An 18,419-nucleotide genomic window follows, 5' to 3' on the forward strand; every position below is an offset into this window, starting at 1 on the left:
CTCGTAATTTTTGCACATATTATTAAATTCGACGGTACTTCTACATTTTATCGCCGAAACTGAGGACGCCATTTTATTTTGCGCACTTGCAGTTTAAATGCAAGGGAGAAATCATTATTTTAAACTATGGCCGAAGCATGAAATCAATAACAAAAAAATTAAGCTGAGAACGATTGCTTCCGGAAAGACTTAACCTAAAATTAACATTTATTACTTTATTTAATGTTTCGTTCGAAAAAAAAATATATATTTTATAAAAATCCGATGTTGCTTTCATTACAAAATTATTTTATTAAAATTATATTTTCTCATGCAAACTTTTCGATAAATGTTTTTACAATTATACTTTGATAAATTTTTATGCAATAAATGTTTTGGGTTTTCAAATGGCGCTCGCCGCTCGCCAAGTTTAAACAATTATGAATATGTCATTTTCATTTTCTGATTTTAATAATAAAAATAAATAAAATTTTTCCTGCAAAACTTTCCCCGTTTTCATTAATTAAATCGAAACATTTCCAATTAAACAATTACGGATATATGTTCTCTTTCACTTTCTTTATTTACTTATAATATATAGTTCTTTCCGGAAGTTTAATTTTTTTTTTTTTTTTTTTTGTCATTTATTTCTAACTTCGGCCATAGTTTAAAATATTGATTTCTCCCTTGGATTTGGACAGCAGGTGCGTGAAATAAAATGGCGTCTCCAATTTCAGCGATAAAGTGTAGAAAAGCAACAATTCGACATCACAATTGAGTAGATACCATTGGTTTCAGATGAAATTCAAAATTTTCGATTTTAGAATTTCGATATTATAACGAAGAAGCGCCAAAATGTATTATTTATAAAGCAGTAAAATAATTCAAGTAACATTATATACTCACGTTTAACCCATCTCCTTTCACTTGGTTCGTTTTAATTAAGAAAACAGCCGCGAAGTTCACGCAGGAATAAAGTGTTGTAAGCATTCAAACGAATCACGCAGTCAAAATTCAAAATGGCGACCCAGAAAGTAACTCGGCAGAAATTGAAAGAATTTGAAAATCCTTTCGGGATTTGTTTTACGATACATAATGTTTTCAAAGGCAAGATAAGTTACTTTTCTACCTAACTGGATACGGTGTTAGTGTTTTTATTTAATGTAAAATGCTTATTCTTTTCAAAAACGGTACTTGTACAGTTTAATCAAGATATTAAAAAATGAAAATATCGAAAAAAAAAAGTTTATATTGTACGGTTTTAGTGTTTTTATTTAATGTAAAATGTTTATTCTTTTCAAAAACGGTACTTTGTACAGTTCAATGAATATATTAAAAAATGAAAATATCGAAAAAAAAAAAAAAAGTTTATATTGTACGTATCCGTTATGGAATGAAGTTCTCCGAAAAAAAAAATTTCATCAAGTATTTTTTTTTTTTTTTTTTTTTTTTTTTACAGCGAAAAAACAATTTGCTATGATACCGAGCAAAAGGTTTGATTTTTAGGAAGAAAAGCTAGTATTAAAGATGGGGTGGGAGTGTCGGCGCTTTAAATTGAGTTATCTCCCCGTGGCGTGTTCAAAAAATTCCAATATGTATACTTTCAATACGCTACCATAAAAACGTGTTTTTCCGCTGTAAAAAACAAAAAAAACAAACAAAAGCAAACAAAAAAAAAAAAAAAAACTCGATCAAATTAAGTGAATTTTTTTTTCGGGGATCTTCAGTCCAAAACGGATACATACAATATAACCATTTTTTCGGTATTTTCATTTTTTTAATGCCTTTATTAAACTGTACAAGTGCCCAAAAAACATGCAGTGTTTATCGGTGTATTTGAAAAAGACAAATGACGGCGAGCTCGCTGTTGGATACATTACGTTTGGGAAAATGAATTTGTATCAGTTACAGAGAACTATTTTCTCTAGTGAATCAATGCTACCTCCCCTCTCTGAGTTCTTCGGCCACAGGCTGATCGATCAGCTAACAGGGCGCATTGATTCATCTGTTCTCTAAAGTCTTGAGGGAACGTTAGTCAGTCAGGACCGAACCTTCAGCCAAGCAACATCTCTTCTCTCGTCCCCTGTCCACTGGACATCTCGCTATAGCATCGACGCCCCCCCCCCACACACACTGGAGGCAACTGCTATTAGCTTAGGACAACACAGTGTAGCGAGCTGCTACTACTACGAGACTAGGCTGTATTCTCACCTTAGTTCTCTCTTTCTCCCTACTCTTTTCTCTTTTCCTTCCTTTCTTCTTATACATCATCAGAGGTTCCAGCCAATGAAAAGCGAGAACGGTTTACATGGGACATTCGAGTGAAGGAAACGTCCTTACATCCACGGCGACTCGAGACAGAACACACGCCTCACTCCTCAGCTCCCGTTAGGTAGCCAAGAGGAGCATTGAACATTAATACAGACTTTACAAAATGCACTGTCTTTCTTTGTAACCCGAGTTTCGGGAAAACACACACATATATTGGATATATAAAACCTCATGAATTCATAACAAAGTCGCGTTACACGTCCTCATTTTTATAAGAAGACAATGTCTTCTTTTACCAGTATTTCTTTCTATTTCAGCGCTCCAGTTCTCCATGTTATCGGAGGCGCCCCGAAGTGGGAGCCTACCGAAATGGTGACCTCTAATTAGTACCCATGTTAATGTATGGTAATAATACCATAACAGTACTGACAGGCCAAAGACGACCTCAAAAAGAACTTTCTGTACTTTCTTCCTTTTTCACAGTCCGACCTGCCAGTTTCTGCTACCAATAAATATTCTAACTTGTTATTGTTAAAAAAAGTTTGTTATTCATTTGTTCTGTGTTCATTAAATATATTTTATTTAGGGGTAAACAATTACCTTCTCTAAAAGTTCAAACTAAAATAATTATACAAAATACTGTTAGAAACCCACCGAATATATGTCAGCCTATGTCATGGTAACATATATTGAATGAGTTTCTAACAGTATTTTGTATAATTTTTTTAGTTTGGACTCATTTTCCCAAACTTAACGCATTCAACAGTGAGCTAGCCGCCATTTGTCATGACATGACAATTAAATAGATAATGTGGCTTTTAGTTAAAACTGACATAAAAAATAAATAGATAATGTTGTTTTTTTAACTTTCAGATTCTGATTTTTATCACAAAGAAACGCAGAAAAATCTTTATAATATACCCACCTGTTGGGTTCGTACGGTTGAGATATAACAGAAACACGTGTGTCTCGTTAAGACTCCAAAATGCCGACTTTCCCAAGGTTTTTATTTCACAAGAAAGTCGTTCAAGGGACATCACTCTGGGTGGCTTATTAGCCAGATACAACATCTCCTTTTTTCCTTTTGTAGTTAATTTATATGTGAAGTGTCCAGATCCCCTTTTTTTTTTCTTCTTTTTTTTTTAAAGGTCCAGTTTGATGGGTGGTTTTGATATCCGTCCAGATCTAGTCATTATCCCTCTATGAGGGTCAGAAGGTGTTGTACGAGGGGCAGTTTTGTGTAGTTGTGGGTGTTGGAGAAGGCTTTTGTATTTAGTAGGCTGCCAGTTCGCCTCCACTTTTTGTGTTGGTTTTGTTATGATATGCCAGCGATTTTGTCGGATGATTGTCACACCAGTTTGCAAGAGGTAGGAACAAGGGGCGGAAGTGGCATTGATGATGGTGCTTTCTGAGCCCTCACCATGTTAGTCTCTGGTATGTACACTCATTCCGGTCTCGAAAAAATGAATCGAGTGCTGGCAATTCTTTTGCCTTGTGTCTGATGTAGTGTGTGTGGCACTGCTGGATTTTTCTCATGTCGTCTGTTCTGCGGAAGGTTTCTAAGTCAGGCCATCCAGGGCTGAGCAGAATCGGGTGGGTTGGAATGTTGGTTCTAAGTAGTCTTCCCATGAGCAGCTTGCTTGGACTAAGACCGCAGTCCATTGGGGTTCTTCTGTATGTGAGCAATGAAGGGTATGAGTTTTCTACTTTCCTTAGCAGTTTTCTACTTTTCTTAGCAGTTTTCTACTCTACTTAGCAGTTTTCTACTTTACTTAGCAGTTTTCTACCTTCCTTAGCAGTTTTCTACTTTCCTTAGCAGTTTTTACTCAGACCTTAGCTGCTCCATTGCTCCATTGCTTTGGAAATAACGTGGCCTTTTTGTGACATGCTAGAAGCCCCATTCGGATGCGATCTTGGTGAATTTTATGGAGGTTTAATTGGTTCCAGGGTTTGAGACTTTGTAGCCTCGTAGGGGGATGTCCTTTTCTCCTCCTTGCAACCTCTTTCTCACAGAAGAGATGTTGCGAGTTTGTTTCTGCTTTATCGTTATTTTCACGGCAAGTGCTCGACTGAGCTCCAATCTATGGTCCCCCCTCGCCAAACTTTCTACAAGAAATACTCATCTAGCTGAAAACACTATCACTAATTTTCCCCACTCTTTATCTGTGCCTAAACCAAAATGTAGATTCATGAACAAAGCTTCTTTCTTAGAACTGCACGCCTATGGAATTGTCTCCCGTTTTCCTGCTTTCCAGCTGACTGTAATATGATTGTCTTCAAGTCTAACGTAAACAAGTTCTTGATGAGCCGTTCCATATAAGTTAACAAATTTACCGAATTTCCATTACTAACGATTACTTTATTGTCCAGTTGTCTACTGTACACTCCTTAACCCTTATCCTCGAGTGGCCTCTTGGCCTTGATAAGTGGTGATGCCTTTGTAAAAAAAAAGTATGGATATCAGGCTTCTTATCACTGCTTGAGAATTGATGGATGTTAGCAGAGCATTCTCTGTGTACCTAGAAAAGTAGTTGATGGCTATTACGTAAGATCAACCTTTTAGTTTTTTTGTTTGTTTTTTTTTTTAGTAATGGAAATTCGGTAAATTTGTAAACTTATATGGAACGGCTCATCAAAAAACTTGTTCACATTAGACTTGAAGACAATCATATTGTAGTCAGCTGGAAAGCAGGAAAACGGAAGACAATTCCACAGGCGTGCAGTTCTAAAAGAAGTTTTGTTCATGGAATCTATGTTTAGGTTTAGGCACAGATAAAGAGTGAGGGAAATTATTGATAGTGTTTTCTGCTAGACGGGTGTTTCTTATGAAAGTTTAGCGACAGGAGGACCATAGATTGAGCTCAGTCGAGCACTTGCCATGAAAACAAACTCGCAACATCTCTTCTGAGAAAGAGGTTGCAGGGAAGAGAAAAGGGCATCCCCTACGAGGCTACGAAGTCTATTTTGAACTCTATAGTTCTTTGGTTGGAACAAGTCAGAGGCTACTGTGTACCATAGTCTTACTAACAGCTCTGTTTTCATTAGTGGATCTGCTGGTTGGTTCCCCAGTCTTGTGCATGCTGTGCAGTTTTTCACAGTGGCCTTTATTTGGTTGGATAGGCCTTTATTATGTTCGATAGGCCTTTATTTTGTTGAATAGGCCTTTATTTGGTTCGATAGACCTTTATTTGGTTTGATAGGCCTTTATTTGGTTCGATAAGCTTTTATTTGGTGGGATAAGCTTTTATTTGGTTGGATAGACCTTTATTTGGTTGGATAGATCTTTATTTGGTTGGATAGGCCTTTATTTGGTTCAATAGGCCTTTATTTGGTTGGATAAGCTTTTATTTGGTTGGATAGACCTTTATTTGGTTGGGTAGGCCTTTATTTGGTTGGATAGGCCTTTATTTTGTTGAATAGGCCTTTATTTGGTTCGATAGACCTTTATTTGGTTCGATAGGCCTTTATTTGGTTGGATAAGCTTTTATTTGGTTGGATAAGCTTTTATTTGGTTGGATAGACCTTTATTTGGTTTTATAGGCCTTTATTATTTTCGATAGGCCTTTATTTTGTTGAATAGGCCTTTATTTAGTTGAGTAGACCCGGCCATCATACTTATTGGCAGACTAGTAATACATTGATTGCCAGCGTAGATTTCTTTGATTATGTATGGTCTCCATAGCAAGGGGAGAAAATATGGGTGCCATATATGAACGGTTCATTTTCCGCAGTGATGCTGCCATGGTGGATCCAGTATGGTTTTCTTAAATTAGGGATGTTGGTTTTGAGTGGCCATCCATTCTTGATGCAATCGGAGATATATTTGCAAACTTTGTCAGCTTAGGTAGCAATGATCAGTTGTTTTGGGCGTTTGTCGTTGGTGAACAGCAAGCTCATTATGGCATGTACAAATCCTGTTTGCTTTGGCCTTTGTATACGTTGACTCTTAACAGGGCATTGGCTGGGACATGGAAAATGGTAGAATCATAACGCGTGAAGTCGAATCTTTGTATTTTGCTGCACATTCACTGATGTTTGTCATGGTTTTAACCAAAAGAAAAACGCTTATCAAAAAAGGATCCCTTTTCAAATAGCATATTTATTATGGGGTGGTCGAACATTCTGGCATTAGATAGATTTTGTCAAAAATACTATTATTAACCAATACTTTTTCTTATATTTAAAATGAGAAAAAAAAGTCTCCCATTAAATTGAACATTTCTTAAATTATATTTGCATATTATCTGAGCTCAAAAACACGCAGCTTTTTTTTTCTTCTAAAGCATGCATTACTTCTAGCTAAAGTTAATACATAACCCTAAAGGTATTACTTCTTAACCAGCTTTTTAAACGAGTTAAAAATAACCAGACTTGTTCAATTTGATGAAAGTTCCGTTATAGCATATTTATTATGGGGTGGTCGAACATTCTGGCATTAGATAGATAATTCAATGTTGAATTTAAAAGAAATAAATAAAAATACAAAACTCACCAAGATCCTCCCCCCAACTACCGCCACCGAACATACCCTTTAAATATCGGCATAAAAGCAGACTGACTGGCTGGCATTCGTCCTCTTTAAGCTATCGACTCCAAGCTAAGTCGAACTCTACGGTCCCAGAAGCTAAGTAACTTTTCTGTTCATAACTTTTGCAGCCTACTAATCTAAAAACACTAACATGTCCAGTTTTTTATTTTTTATTTTTTTTCCTAATCACAGGTTTGACTTTAATCCTGAATATTTGTCTTGTTTTCTTATCTTTCTCCTAAATCTTTTTTATCAAAAATACTATTATTAACCAATACTTTTCTTATTTAAAACGTGTATAGTTCTTTGCTTGGGACATGGCAAATGGTAAAATCATAACGCAGGAAATGGAATCTTTGTATTTTGCTGCACATTCACTGATGTTTGTCACTGATACTGATGTTAACCAAAAGAAAAACACTCATCAAAAAAGGATCCCCTTCCAAAACGTAAAAACCACAACCGACAGCCCTTTCGACAAGTACTTCGACACAAATAATTATCTCATAAAACACTGCAACAGTACAACACCTACTAGAACACATTCATAACTTTCTTAGCTTTAAATCAATACAACACATGTATACAAGCATCAAACCGACGACTCCCTACAACACATTAAAACACACAAAACAGACACAATTAAAAAAACGAAAAACGACGACCAATGCTGCAAAGCCACAATGTCTACAACTACGTCTGTTCGATGAGTATAAATTGTTGCAATATTTTGGAATTATAATGGGGTATGATCCCACACAGTCGGACGATTCTATTTATAAAGGATGCTGCTAAGAACTGACGAATCAAATCAATTAACGTTCTGCTACCAACCAATCAGAAACCAGAATTGCTTCATAAATATTAAACCTTTTCTGGAGCAATTTCACATGTTCTTTTCCCGGGTTTCGACACGGTAAGAATATTTTGTTCTGTGGAACTGTCTACTACAAACAAGTCACCCCCCAGGACTTGTATGTAACAGTGAACCATCTGAAACTGTTCTGAAACTCAAAATGACTTACACTTCTAGATAAATACAGCGAGTTATTCCAACCAGAGGCAGACCAGCAACGAGGATCCCTCTGTCAGCGGCCCAATCCAACTCAGCAGCAGCAGTCACGTCCATGCAGAATTGTTTTGACTACCTCCCCGACAACGGCTGAATCCAGTAGCAGCAGCAGCCACACCTGTTCCAACCCTCAGCCTGAGACCTCCTACAACCATTTGGTTTCTTTAACAACAAAAAACCTGAACGGATTTATATTCGTTCATGATGGTACATGTTGCGTTTGTTATCTTTTCTTTACCATTGTCGTCTTTTAGTTGTAGGGTCGATTGCCACCGACATTCAGCCCCACAACAAGTATTTGGCCCAGCAACAAGTCTTTGCCTCGCAGTAGTGTCAATTTCAATCTGGAAGTATAAGCCAATGAGGTAGTCTGTGTGTAGCATCTTTCGGTTTCTAACATAGTCTATGATGCATATGTGATGGGGTGCATTTTGTTCACGAGTGTTTTTCGTCAGGCTAAAGAGGACTATAGATTGGAGCTCAGACGAGCACTTGCTATGAAAATAATGATTAAGCAGTTTAAATAATGTTTATTTGACTATTTTAATATGTTTATTTACATTTATAACAGAAACTTGCAAAAACAAAACATTACAAATGTTGAAATAAATATATGTAAAACATATAAACATTTAAAATTATGTAAAAAAACAACATTAAAAATATTTAAATAAATATATGTAAAACATATATAAAGATATTTAAAATATTGAAATAAATATATGTAAAATATATATAAATACATTTAAAAGTATGTAAAAAAACAAATACAAGGATTTAAAAAAAAACATATTAAAATATGTAGAAAACGTATTTAAAAATGTATAAATAAACATGTAAGTAAACACACACACACACACACACACACACACACATATATATATATATATATATATATATATATATATTTATATACTCGGGGTTTTTTATATTCAAAAGTAATGGACTAATGAATTCAACGAGGTTGTTAGATAGTGCTCAATAAAAAGAGCTGATAATACTTGTTTATTGTTATATAAACATGCTCACATCCCGCTGCTACAAATAGCCACTTGTTTCAATCAAACAACAGATATCATCAGGCAGCGACTTGACTATTCAAAAGTTCAATGAACAATTTATTCATTGAACTTTTGAATAGTCAAGTCGCTGCCTGATGATATCTGTTGTTTGATTGAAACAAGTGGCTATTTGTAGCAGCGGGATGTGAGCATGTTTATATAACAATAAACAAGTAATATATATATATATATATATAAATAAATAAATATATATATATATATATATATATATATATATATATATATATATAACTACTTAAGCCAATGAGGTAGTCTGTATCATCAACATACCCATGTTATTGCCAGGGCTTCTTTTTCAATCTGTGTGTAGCATCTTTCGGTTTCTGACATAGTCCATGATGCATATTTGAGGGGGTGCATTTTGTTCACGAGTGTTTTTCGTCAAAGTCAGGCTAAAGAGGACTATAGATTGGAGCTCAGACGAGCACTTGCTATGAAAATAACGATTAAGCAGTTTAAATAATGTTTATTTGACTATCTTAATATGTTTATTTACATTTATAACAGAAACTTGCAAAAACAAAGCATTAAAAATGTTGAAATAAATATATGTAAAACATATAAACATTTAAAATTATGTAAAAAACAACATTAAAAATATTTAAATAAATATATGTAAAACATATATAAAGATATTTAAAATATTGAAATAAATATATGTAAAATATATATAAATACATTTAAACATATGTAAAAAAAACAAATACAAGGATTTAAAAAAAAACATATTAAAATATGTAGAAAACGTATTTAAAAATGTATAAATAAACATATTATAACTATGTAAGTAAACACACACACACACACATTATATATATATATATATATATATATATATATATATATATATATATATATAAAGTCTATTTTGCAGGTTCTAAATATTGAATATAACAACATTGAGCTAACTGCAAAAGACAGAAGGAAGTGGATAGAAATGTGTGACAGAAAAATCAACAAGTATTGACAGACAATGATGAGCTGACCTAATAAAAAAAAATATCAAAGTCAGCTACGCATATTCCTGAATGCGAAGTGAGTAACTGTTCACATAGAATTGCCCGAGTTATTGCTCTTGAATTTATATCAGAGTTCTTATCTCCCTTGTTTTTTTTCCTGGCCAACTTTAAGGAACATACTCTTTTCTTTTGTTTGCTTTTTTTTCTTTTTGTTTAATGACATGTTGTCACTGATACATAAGGGACTAACAGCCGAGCTAACATGCCCGCTACTGATATTGTTACATGATAAGGGCTGCCCCCTTTTCATGTAAGTATAAAAATAGAGAGAAATAGTTAAAATGAAAATGAAATAGAATACACGAAATTCGAACCTCGTAAATTAGGTTTAGAAATAGATTACGAGAGGGAATTAGAAAATGGAATGCAAAACAAACCATTGTTTAGCTTAGAGATAAAATAGTTTCAAGAAAAGAATGTGTATTGTCAATTCTGTTATGAACAATTCAATTGAGGAATGCAACTATACAAGATAATTTAATAAACATGTTTTTAACATATTGGAAAAATAGGTTACTGGGAATATAGGTTAAAATTCCTTTTGTAAACAAAGGAAAAAGTTTTGGACACGCATGTCCAGAACATGTGAAAGAAGACACATGTTTTAACATGTGTATGACGTCATGGAAAATGGGAAGTTCTAGATATAGTTAGAAACTTGAGAGAAACTGGGGGAGAAACTAGGAGAGTCAAAGAGAGTTTGAGGACGACAGACGACAGTCCAGACATAGACATTCGAACGTCTAGAAGCGAGACGGTCACTTTTGAAACTTAATATGTGAAGCTTTGAATTCTTGACTCAGAAAACCACGGCCGGTCGTAAGAAGAAATAAACCCATCATGTGTTTTTATAAACGTCGTCTTTGTGTTGTGATTCTACCAAAAGGTAAAGTGAAAATTGTTATTATATGTCTTGTATATCATGTGGTTTAAAATGTCTTGATATACACCTCTCATATCTACAATGTGAACTTTACATCTCATATCTACACTTCTAAGTATGAACATTTTATATATATATGAATATCTTCATAACACGAACAATCTCTTCATAACAGAAACAACGACATTCTTCATAACACGAACAATCTCTCTCAACAACATCTCTCTTTCTCTAAGTCAACAACAAACTCTTAATAAGACTCTCACTATTAATAAGACTCCCTCAACCTCTTTTAACAAGAACAATATAACAATATTAATAGAAGTGACACTCAATATGGTTTCCGTTCTGCTAGATCTACAGCAGATGTGCTTACAGTTATATCTCATAGGATTAGCAAATCTCTCGACGGAGGCAACCTTTCTAGGGCAATTGCTCTTGACATATCTAAGGCCTTTGATAGGGTATGGCATAAAGGTTTACTTCATAAGATCTCTAGCTATGGTATTGCTAGAAATGTCTTCTCAATTATTAAATCATTTCTTTCTGATAGGTTCATAAGAGCAGTAGTTGAGGGGCAAAAATCAGAAGCTCACAGTATTAATGCCGGTGTCCCTCAGGGGTCCATCCTGGGCCCAACTCTTTTCCTGATCTACATTAATGATCTTCCAAATCACATCCTTACATCATTTGTAGACATTTATGCTGACGACACTACCATTTATGGTAGCACATCTAAGACAGTAAACGACCAAGTTCTCTCCAATTCTCTCTCCTCTGATCTTGAGCACGTAGTACAATGGGGTAAGGAGTGGCTGGTTACTTTTAATGCATCTAAAACCAAGCTTCTCTCTTTACATCATCAACATTCTGATCCCCATCTGCCATCAATTGAAATGAATGGCTCTCGTCTTCAGGAGGCCTCAAGTTTTGACAAGCTTCTTGGCTTGACCATTACTCCTGATCTTAAATGGAACACGTACATCAAATCTGTTGCCAAGGCCTCTGGAAAAATGGTGGGATCCTTCTATCGATCCAGTAGATATCTCACTACTGATGCAATTCTCTATCTATATAAGAGCCAAGTACGTCCAAGGATGGAGTACTGTTGCCACATCTGGGCAGGAGCTGCTAGAAAGGACTTATCCTGCCTTGATAGAGTTCGAAATAGACTTCGTAGCCTTGTGGGGGATGTCCTTTTCTCTTCCCTGCAACCTCTTTCTCACAGAAGAGATGTTGCGAGTTTGTCTCTGCTTTATCATTATTTTCATGGCAGGTGCTCGGCTGAGCTCCATTCTATGGTCCCCTCTCGCCAAACTTTCACAAGAAAGACCCGTCTAGCAGAAAACACAATCACTAGTTTCCCCCACTCTTTATCTGTGCCTAAATCTAAGCACAGATTCCATGAGCAAAGCTTCTTTCTTAGAACTGCACGCCTATGGAATTGTCTTCCGTTTTTCTGCCTTCCAGCTGACTACAATATGGTTGTCTTCAAGTCTAACGTAAACAAGTTCTTGATGAGCCGTTCCATATAAGTTAACAAATTCACCAAATCTCCATTACTAACGGTTACTATATTGTCCAATTTCTATACACTCTTTAACCCTTATCCTCGAGTGGCCTCTTGGCCTTGATAAGTGGTGATGCCTATGTAAAAAAAAAAAGAATAACATTCAAGGATCGTACCTTTTATATATAAAAAAAAAGAAAGATTTTTTTATTATAAAAATAAAATTTTATTAAAGAAAAATGAAATAATTTAATTTTTAAACGAAAAAAGTCAATTTGGTATACCTTTTTAGTAACTTTTTACATAAGGTCAACTCGCGGTTCACATTGGAAATAGCGATTTTTACAGGTTTTCGGGTATGCTTACAACGAATAGACACCTCCAACCTCCCCATGTTAAGAACGGCTTTCGGAATAGACACCCCCCCAACCTTGTCAGCATACCCGAAAACCTATTTAAGTTGACATGTCGAATGTGAGTGATGAGTTTGACGTAATAATGTAATAATGAACCGAAACGAAATTTAAATTTCCGTTCCATTTTTAAGACAACCCTAAAATAATGCGTTCTTCGCAAGTTTTACCCTCAATTACCTCCTTTGTTAACTCTCCAATTCAAATCGGAAGATTTTACAAATGTCTTTGTTCATGAATAATTATTTTTCTAACTCATCGTTTTCCGTAATTTTTGGATATGTTACTATTTGGGACATGGCAATTACGTAGGTACCATTTGTTTTATTTGAAATTCAATCTTTTTTTCTTTTTTTTTTTGGTTATTATAATATAGAAGCACCGAAGGTCTAAATAAACACTCAGTTTGTTATTAAATTCGCTAAAAAATAGTAAAAACAATCATTTTCTATAAAAAACAAAAAAATTAAAAAAAAAAAAAACTATTTGATCGGTACTTACTTCTACAGTTTATCGCCGAAAATGGAGACTCCGTTTTTTTCGCGCATCTGTTGTTCAAATCCGAGGGAGAAATCAGTATTCTAAACTATGACCGAAGTTTGTCAAATTAGCCATGAAAAAACTTTTTCAGGCCGAAATAAATTTTAAAAAAAAAAGCCCCTCCCCCCCCCAAAAAAAATGCCAAATTGATTTTAAACTCCAAATTAATCGAGCGTGTTTTCCGTTTTGACTTTTTTTTTTTTACCAATGCCAATTCTTACTACGATATTATCCCATTGATTATTGTACACAAAATAACCCTTATCCCCGGGTAGCTTACGGGCCTTGATAAGTGGTGATCCTCATGTAAAAAAAAAAAAAAAAAAATTTCATTCATATTTTTATTTTGTGCTTGTTTTTTTGGTAAATATTCAGATACGTTACAACAGAACAACGACCACTCTAATTTGCTTTTTAGGGGTAATCGAGGTTGCTGAGAACGAATCTGATACTCAAACCAGGGGGAAATTTACCGTTTCCATGGTATTAACCCCTGAGCCCACGAACTACTTTCCGCCATTTTACAGCTTCCGTTTACGCTACGCGCGTGTGCGCAGCAGCATAAACGACGGCTTGCTTCACCAAGCAAACTGCCTTCTCACATGGCGTACCAATCTTCCGCAGAAAATTTAAAATTAGATGAAAAAAGGGGTTTGTATTACTATACACATAGATTCAAAAAAGTTGTAAAAAAAAAACAAATATATAACAAATAAATGTTATCAAAGGCAAGATAAGTTACTTTTCTGCCAAACTGGATATATTTTTTGTGTTTTTATTCAATGTAACATATTTATTCAGCTCGATAAACGTACAGTGTTTACCGATGTATTCGAAAATTCAAGATGGCGTCTCACACCCTCTTTAACACCGTAAGTTTGGGAAAAGGTGTTATAAATAAAAAACTATAAAAAATACTATTAAAAACCCGCCGAATATATGTCAGCCTCTGTCACGGTAACATATATTGAGCGTGTTTTTAACAGTATTTTATCCGTTTTTTTTTATTTATAACATCTTTTCCCACACTTACCGTGTTAAAGAGAGAATAAGACGCCATTTTGAATGTTCCAATACATCGGTAAACACTGTATGGTTTTCGAGCTGAATAAACATGTTACATTGAATAAAAACACGAAAAATATATCCAGTTTGGTAGAAAAGTAACTTATCTTGCCTTTGATAACATTTATTTGTTTTTTGACAACTTTTTCGAATCTATGTGTACAGTAATACAAACCCATAAAAAATAAATTTAATATGAATTAAAATAAAAAATAAATTTAAAATCCATTAAAATAAAAATAAATTTAAAATTAATAAAAATAAATTTAATATGAATTAAAATAAATTTAAAATCCATTAAAATAAAAAATAGATTTAAAATTAATTAAAATAGAATAAATTTAAAATGAATTAAATAAAAAATAAACTTAAAATGAAATAAAATAAAATTTAAAAAAGCACAAAATACAAGTATGAATGTAATTTACTCAAAGAAAAACAGAAGTCAAAACAGAAAACACGCTCGATTAATTTGGAGTTTAAAATCAATTTGGCATTTTCTGGGTTTGTTTTACTGTATACACAGATTCGAAAAAGTTGTCAAAAAATAAATATATAACAAATAAATGTTATCAAAGGCAAGATAAATTACTTTTCTAACTAACTGGATATGTTTTTAGTGTTTTTATTTGATGTAACATGTTTATTCAGCTCGAAAAAGATGCAGTGTTTACCGATGTATTGGAAAATTTAAAATGGCGGCCGACTCTTTCTCTGAGTAGGTAAGTTTGGGACAATGAGTTATAAATAAAAAAACAGTCAAAATACTGTTAAAACCCCGCCGAATATTTGTCAGCCTATGTCACGGTAACATATACTGAGCGAGTTTCTAACAGTATTTTGTCTGTTTTTTTTTATTTCTAACTCATTTTCTCAAACTTACCGCCTCAAAGAGAGAGTCGGCCGCCATTTTGAATTTTCCAATACATCGATAAACACTGTATGTTTTTCGAGCTGAATAAACATGCTACATTGAATATAAACACTAAAAACATATCCAGTTAGGTAGAAAAGTAACTTATCTTGCCTTTGATAATGTTTATTTGTTATATATTTTTTTTTTTTTGACAACTTTTTCGAATTACAGTAAAAGAACCCCCATTTTCTTTGCCTTTTTTTAAATTATTTTGGCCTGAAAATTTTTTATGGCTAAATAGACCAATGGTTGCACAGTCATTAAAGTACCAAAAAAGTAAATAAAGATAGTGAAAGAGAACATATATCCATAATTGTTTAATTGGAAATGTTTCCATTTAATTAATGAAAAAGGGAAAGCTTTTCAGGAAACGTCTATATATAATTTTATTATTAAAAACAGAAAGTGAAAAAGACATATTCATATTTGTTTTTAACTGGACGAGCGGCGAGCGCCATTTGAAAACCAAAACATTTATAAAAATTTATCGAAAAGTTTGCGTGAGAAAATATAATTTTAATAAAATAATTTTGTAATGAAAGCAACATCGGATTTTTATAATGTAGTTTCTTTGGGTTTTTTTTTTTTTTTTTTTCGAACAAATAATTTAAATGAAACATTTTTTTTTAATTAAAGCAACTTTGAAGGGAGGGTCAACAACAAATTGATTTAAATGAAACCGAAAAATCATTAAATACTGATTTCTTCCTCGGATTTTAACGACAGGTGCGCGAAAAAGAATGGCGTGTTCATTTTCGGCGATAAACTGTAGAAGTGCCACGTTATCTTTGGAATTTGATATTTTCGCTCATCATAATTTCATTATCTTTGTTTACTTTCGTTTTCTGCTAATCGTTCCGATTTTTTTACGATAAATGCCCTGGAAAAGCCTCTTCTGATTAATGTTTATCAGTTTTTAAATATTCAGTTATTCTGAAGAAAAAAAAACAGCTAAGTATGTTGGCTTATTTTAAAACTGCTAAACATTTCTCAGACTTTTCGCAGACTTGGAGCTGGCTGGACGCAGCTCGCAGCCGCAGCAGTAAACAAGAAAGGGTATTTTTTAGATTAGGTCCACCTTCACAATTTTCTTTTAAATTACAACTTTTAAAGGTTTTCGACTATGCTGAATACGAAAATTGCATTGGAATTTTGCAGAAATAATTAGTTACCGAGATATAAAAAGTTGTATTATGCATTGTATTCTTTGGCGGCCATCTTTTTTTACGCGCGTGCAGTAGTCATAGATGAGTAGATTTGTTTATGGCGCGCACGCGCGTAAAAAATGGCCGCCAACGAATACAATGCATAATATAACTTTTTATATCTCGATAACTACTTATTTCTGCAAATTTTCAATGCGATTTTCGTATTCAGCATAGCCGAAAACCCTTAAAAGTCGTCATTTAAAAGAAAATTGTTGAGGTAGTAGAGTAGACCTAATCTGAAAATTTACCAACAAAAGTAAACGAAGAAACGTGGAACTTTACGGTAACCATTTTTCTGTTTTATATATATATATATATTTTTTTAAGTAGGTTGAATTCTGGACAACAACAGCAACAAAACAAAACAAAACGAACAACTTGTTTTTTTTTTTTTTTACAATTCCGTGCATCCGTAGTTGAAAAAGATCGCCAGTAATTTATACGCAACTCGCACGTGTAAATGGAAGCTCGTTCAATGATTGACCTTGAAATATGTGGGATACTAAAAGGTAATTTATAAAGACATATTACACCTTATGCAAATATTTTCATCATTTTTGTTTATTTTGTCAGTGTTTCTATTTACTGAATTTGATCAAAACAATTCATGAACGCTTTTAAAATTCTTGTTAAAAATGTATTTTTAAAACATTTAGTTACGAAAATTGATATTATATATATATATATATATATATATATATATATATATATATATATATTGAAATGTTTAAAATGAATTAAAAATTAATGAAAGATATAATATTCGTTTGCTTAATTTACTGATTATAATTTAGCTCATTTATAGTTTGTTTTACTATAGCACAGATTCGAAAATGTTGTCAAAAATAAAATATATAGCAAATGTTATCAAAGGCAAGATAACTTACTCTTCTACCTATTTGCAAATGTTTTTAGTGGTTTTACTCACTTTAAAACGTGTAATCGATTCGAAAATCATAGTGTTTATTGATACATGTGTGGAGAAAAAAAAAAAAAAAACAAATGGCCGCGAGCTAGGTGTCTCAGAATTTTGGGGGATTTTTTGCCACCCCCTAACCGAAAACTGCGAATAAAATATTTTTAAAAAACTCGTAATTTTCTCTTTTTAAAGTGGGTGGTTTATTTTCTGTATGGAATATACTTCCAAAATAAACCATTAAAATTGTTTAAAAAATAATAGAAATATTATTTTTTTATTTAAAAAAAAAAAAAAAAAACAGTGTTTGCAAAGTGCCGGTGCGTGCGCCTTCATGCATTTTTTTTTGGTATTATTATACAAACACCGTGACAGCGAATTAGTAAAATCTTTTACGTAGTATTCTGTTACGTTTCGGTGTGCTGAACACGAATCTGAAAACTGGGTTAGGGTTAGGGTTAGGGTACATTTTTTTTCTACTAATTCGCTGTCACGGTATTTGTATAAATTTACCTCGCCACCCCTAACCGAAAACTGCGAATAAAATATTTTTAAAAAACTCGTAATTTTCTCTTTTTAAAGTGGGTGGTTTATTTTCTGTATGGAATATACTTCCAAAATAAACCATTAAAATTGTTTAAAAAATAATAGAAATATTATTTTTTATTAAAAAAAAAAAAAAACAGTGTTTGCAAAGTGCCGCCGTGCCGGTGCGTGCGCCTTCATGCATTTTTTTTTTACGTATGAAATCAATTGTATTTTAATGAGTTAATTTTTTTTTCAATTTTTAAACTTTAAAAATCTATCAAAATTTTTCTATTGGTTCAATTTTTACGATATTTTAAAGGTCAATGTGAAATTTTATGCTCTTTCCAATAAACCGAATATAATAATATAATAATAGAGAAATAGTCAACCACCTCAGCAGGAATAACCTTCTTAGTGACACACAATATGGTTTCCGCTCTGCAAGATCTACCGCAGATGTGCTGACGGTTATATCCCACAGGATTAATG

At 33.3% G+C, this 18,419-nt stretch overlaps 1 protein-coding gene across 5 annotated transcripts in view; it reads left to right on the forward strand.

Annotated features, from left to right (window-relative positions):
* The first annotated feature begins 12,938 nt into the window (after positions 1–12,938).
* LOC145270429 (uncharacterized) overlaps positions 12,939–18,419 on the forward strand; it is a 101,147-nt gene continuing 95,666 nt past the window's right edge. For 2 of the 5 annotated variants that reach the window (XM_080126074.1, XM_080126075.1), the window contains exon 1: positions 16,730–16,995. Coding sequence is in view for 1 of the 5 variants with exons in the window: in XM_080126073.1 (XP_079982199.1) it covers positions 16,947–16,995 (49 nt within the window). In the remaining 4 variants the exon portion in view is untranslated. Of the gene's footprint in view, positions 13,066–16,729; positions 16,996–18,419 lie in introns of those variants that run through there. The other 3 variants (XM_080126072.1, XM_080126073.1, XM_080126071.1) reach the window with 3 other exon arrangements.

The sequence above is a fragment of the Euprymna scolopes genome, chromosome 46 (assembly GCF_053919585.1).
Source record: "Euprymna scolopes isolate OS-2025 chromosome 46, ASM5391958v1, whole genome shotgun sequence".
Classification (NCBI taxonomy): domain Eukaryota; kingdom Metazoa; phylum Mollusca; class Cephalopoda; order Sepiida; family Sepiolidae; genus Euprymna; species Euprymna scolopes.